Source organism: Drosophila innubila (assembly GCF_004354385.1).
Source record: "Drosophila innubila isolate TH190305 chromosome 2R unlocalized genomic scaffold, UK_Dinn_1.0 1_C_2R, whole genome shotgun sequence".
Taxonomy (NCBI): Eukaryota; Metazoa; Arthropoda; class Insecta; order Diptera; family Drosophilidae; genus Drosophila; species Drosophila innubila.
In genome coordinates, this window is record NW_022995374.1 from 22,875,748 (window position 1) to 22,880,453 (window position 4,706).

Consider the following 4,706-nt stretch of genomic DNA (forward strand, 5'->3'; position numbering starts at 1 on the left):
TTTAATTTTTATGCTATAAGCTTTATGGCTGTTACGATTTATATTGATCTAAATATATATATATAGCTATATGTTTAATTTTATATAGTTGGAAGTCGAATCGTGCAAAGTTAAGTTATAGGAAGAAGGCTATATAGGCTTTATTTTAATAAATAAAAGAGAATTGGATATTTTGTAACAATTATTATTAAATCATAAAATTGCAACTCAAAATTTATCTGAAATAAATAAATAATAAGAACATAAAATAAATTTCTGCTTTCATTTTTGTTTTATTGTGTAGTTTTTCTTTATTTTCTTCAACATGCCACTTGCAGCATGCGGCAACATTTGGCAAGCGTTCATTAAATACAATTTAAAAAGCAAACTAGAAAATTATTAATAATAATAATAATAATGAATGACAATGATAATAAATGCTTGCAATAAAATGAGATTCATGCAATAATTAAATAATATTATTTGTTTTTTTTTTTGTAAGTATAATTAATAATTTGTGGCAAACAAAACAATTGGCATACTAATTAAAGAATTTATTTTTCTTGCATAACTTAAAGTTAATTTTGATTTTCGATTCGATTTCGATTTGTTTCTTGATTGGCATTTTCTTTGAGAATAATCAAATGATTGTTAAATTAGACTAAACAATAACTAAAACTATAATTAATATATATTTTGTTTTTGATTGGTTTTTTGTTGGTTTTTATGACTTTGTGTTTGTTTTTTTGGGGGGAGCGCTGTGTAATTTACAATTGGCAGCTGCAATCGCTTCGCTGGCTATTTACAATCTCTGAACAACAACTAAGGATTATAAGCTATTTAAACTATAAGCTAAGCTAACAACTAAAACATTGAAAATGGCACAATATTTGCTGGGTTAGGTTTTGTGTGGGGAAAGAGGGAAGTTCTTATATTATAATTGTCTTAATTTAGTTGCGTGTTTTGTACAATTTTTTGGGGGAGTTTTGATTTATGTGCAATTCATTTTGCTAAATGACTAATAATTATAATGTTTTTTTTGTTTTTTGTATTTTGTTTTTTGTTGATTTTTGCTTGTACTTAGCATAAATTCCTGTTCCGAAAACGTTTTAGCAAAATTTGCAATTTTGTTTCTGCGCCACGCCAGCTTCATCTGATGATCACTGGCCCTTGTCATCATATGTATATTTACAATTTCTTTGGAGGATCTGGGTACTGTTCTTGTTGCTGTGTCTAGTGGAGCTGTTGCTGGCGCAGATAGAGAGCAGCTGCATCATCGAGCTCATCGAGATCGATGTCATCGTGCTGATCCTGCGATTCGGCGGAACGTGGCGAGTGCATGCTCAGATCCTCGGGCTCTGTCTGCTCCGGCATATCGCTGGCCACGTGCACGATCTGTGGCGGTGGCAGCCGGAATACCCGACGGATGTCCTGCGCCTTGCGACGCGCATTGCTGCTGCAGTGGCCATCAACCGAACTGGCGCCATCCTCAGACAAGTCGAGTGGGGCATCCTCATCCATGCTGCTCTTGGCCAGATCCACAGACTCCTCGGAGCCACCATAGCTGGCACACATCGCCGCGAACTTATTCGTGGATGACTCCAAGGCGGCGGCAGCTGCCACAGCCATTGGGATCGGGTAGTCGCCGCTCATGGCTGGCGAGAGAGCTGGCGTGGGTGGAGACTGAATGCCACACTTGTGGTTCATCAGATGGTGACGCCGGCGGAACTTCATGTGGCAGCGATCGCACTCGAACGGCTTCTCGCCATTGTGCACCAGCATGTGCGACTTCAGCTGATTGGAGTCACTGAACTTGCCATCGCAAATCTCACAGGTGTACGGACGCTCGCCGGTGTGGACACGGAGGTGGCGTCGCAGATTGGCCACCTGAACGAACTGGCGATCGCAGTGGGAGCAGTGATAGGGCTTCTCTCCGGTATGCAGGCGCATGTGCGTCTTCAGGTGATGATCCCGGGTGAAGCGCTTGTGGCACTCGGGGCACTCGAAGGGCTTCTCGCCGGTGTGGGTGCGCTCATGGTTCTGCAGGACGTGCTTGTAGCCAAAGCTGCGCGAGCAGATCTTGCATGTGAAGCTCTTGTCCCGGGAGGGATCCTTTGCCGGAGCTGCTGTGCTGTTGGCCGAGGTTGCTTCATGTGCCGAGGAGTTTGGAGAGCTGCCACTGGAGGGCGGCGAAATGGGTCCGCCGGATGTGTGGTACAAATCGCTGACACTCATGCTGATCTCCGTTTGGAATTCCTTCTTCACCGACAACTTGCGCGCCTTCTTGACCGGCTCCAGATGATGATGATGATGGTGATGCTGTGGCGTGCTGTTTGGCGAGCTCAACGGATGCTTGCCGCTGCTGGGCACCGGCGAATGGGGGCTGGCTGGCGGGGAGTGCAGATGTGTGCCGGGCACGGGCAACTGTGTCTGCTGCTGATGCTGATGCTGATGCTGCGACTGCTGCTGCTGATGCTGTGCCGCCCAAGCGCCAAACAGCGCCGCCGGATTGTGTGGAAACAGTGTGTTGGCCAATGTGCTCATCGGCAGCTGTGCCATAAAGGCGGCCGCCTGTCGATTGGCAGCCATCAACTGTGTGGGCGATAGCATGCCAAAGGCGGAAGCTGCCGCTGCCTGTTGCAGGCCCATGGCCGGATATAAGGAGTGGGAGTGGGAGTGAGAGTTTGATGACGCCACTGGGCTGCTCGCTGATGTGTTGGCAGACATGGGCGGTGACAGGGACATGGAGCGATCCACAACGAGTTCCTCGCGTTTGATGCCAGCTAAAGCGGCTGCCAGGCCTAAAAAGTTCAACAAAAAACAGAAAGAAAAGTGTTGCAAGTTAGCAAAAAGATACATTCATATATACATATATTATATTTCCCACAGTTTCTCATTTCCCTTTTTCCCATTTCTATCATGCTGAGCTGTCAGAAACAGTTTGGTCAAGTTGCCCGGCGGCCAAAACTTAAACTTAAAAGAAAATAAAATCACACGTGTGGACGAAAGTATAAAAGCTAAAGACTTTAAGCAAAGAGAGCGCCGTTAAGAGCTTAAGAGCGCCACATATGTGCGACATATGTGTGTGAACGCTCTCGCTCTTGACTACTGCCTCTCTCTCGCTTGTGCTCTGTCTCGCTCCTGCGCTCAGTTGGCGTTTGTTTTGGTGGGCGTTGCGTTAAACGAGTTAAATGCCGGTTTTGCTGCTGCCTAACAAAACTTGTAAACAAAACTTAATTTTTTGCGTGTGTATGAGTGTCTGTGTGTGTGTGTGTGTGACTGTTGAGCAGTTGCCAAAATGGCGCTGAATGTTAACTTGGGCACATTGAGACGTCGTTATTGCTGTGCGTATTTTGAGTGTGAAAGCTGAGCACCTTTAATTTGCTTTAATGTGAGCTTTAAGCGTCAAATTGCAAGAAAGAATTGTTAAATCAGTTTGATATTCTATTAAAAATAGACACTGCAATATATCCACATTTAAAAAGTTAACTAAACCGTTTCGCTCCAATTTAAATTGTTTATAATAAAAATGATATTTTAATTGTTGTCCTTTACTTACTTCGTGTTTGCGCGTCCTGCAGCATTGATATGGCCATAGCTGTGTTGTCCAATTTAAAATGTCACTTAACTTTTTACTTTGCTTTAACTTATGTTTTTTTTTTTTGTTATTCAGTTCTGAACACAATTTTTCATTTGAGCTGCGTTTTATTTCCTTTTGCTATTTTGTTTTGTTTAAACAATTTCGCGCACTTTTTGTTTGGTTTTTGTACTTTGAGGTAGTTTTTGCACAGTTTACAAAAGTTCACGATATACAAAATGAGGTAGTTGCAATTAATTTATATTCATTTAAATTTAATTTAATTTAATTTAATTATTTGTTTAATTTAGTTTAGTTTTATGCGTTTTAGTTGAGGTATTTGGTTTGTTGTTGTTGCTGTTTGGTCACACGTTTTTCAATATACAACAATTTACAGTTGTTCCGTTTCTTTTTACTGAATATATTTTAAATTTCCTTCAGTTTGTTGTTGAGTTGTGACTGTGACGAGTTGTCGCTGAGAAATGATATGAAGCGAGTGACTGCAACACGTTTTTATATTGAGCTGAGAGCTGAACTGAGTAGTTGTATCCTTTGCGCTGTGGAAATCCTTTTGAAGCAACAAATTTTGCGAGAGTGTAAATGTGTATGTCTCTGTTTTTGTGTGTGTGTGTATGTGTGTGAATTTGTTTGCTTGGCACCAAAAAAAACTGTGCTCCTCTCACTGTCAGAGCCAAATCACGAATGATACGAATTCGCCGCGTGCGCTAACTATAAGTACGCTCGCAGCACTCACCCTCTCTTCGCAGCACAGTCACACACACGCACACACACGCACACACACACACGCATACATACGCGTAGCATACGCACTCAAGCGCTCACTCACTCACTTACTCGCTCACTCTCACGCACGCTTGAAAGGCGCAAGCAGTCAGCCAAAGGGAGGAAGCACGACAGACGACAGACGACGACAACGAAACGAAACCCGACGACGAAGCCGATACCCGATGCTCCGATCAAAGCAGGTACCGTGCTCTCCTTTATGAGTTCTTCGACGAATATATCTGGCTCTTTGCATATGTGTGCGTGTGTGTGAGGTTGTAAAAAACTAAGCGCTCAGTTGAGCGCAGCTCAAAAATCGCCTTAGCTCTTTCTTGTTGCTTTTGCTTCTTTCCTGATTCTACCTTAA

The 4,706-nt window shown here is 42.8% G+C and overlaps 1 protein-coding gene across 1 annotated transcript; it reads right to left on the reverse strand.

Annotated features, from left to right (window-relative positions):
* Positions 1 to 549: 549 nt before the first annotated feature.
* LOC117784347 (protein krueppel) lies at positions 550 to 3,609 on the reverse strand. Its single transcript, XM_034622056.1, has 2 exons — positions 3,539 to 3,609; positions 550 to 2,780 (listed from the first exon to the last, which is right to left on the reverse strand). The coding sequence occupies exons 1-2, from the start codon at positions 3,573 to 3,575 to the stop codon at positions 1,213 to 1,215; spliced, it is 1,605 nt and encodes a 534-aa protein (XP_034477947.1). The 5' UTR covers positions 3,576 to 3,609; the 3' UTR covers positions 550 to 1,212.
* Between the last annotated feature and the right edge of the window lie 1,097 nt (positions 3,610 to 4,706).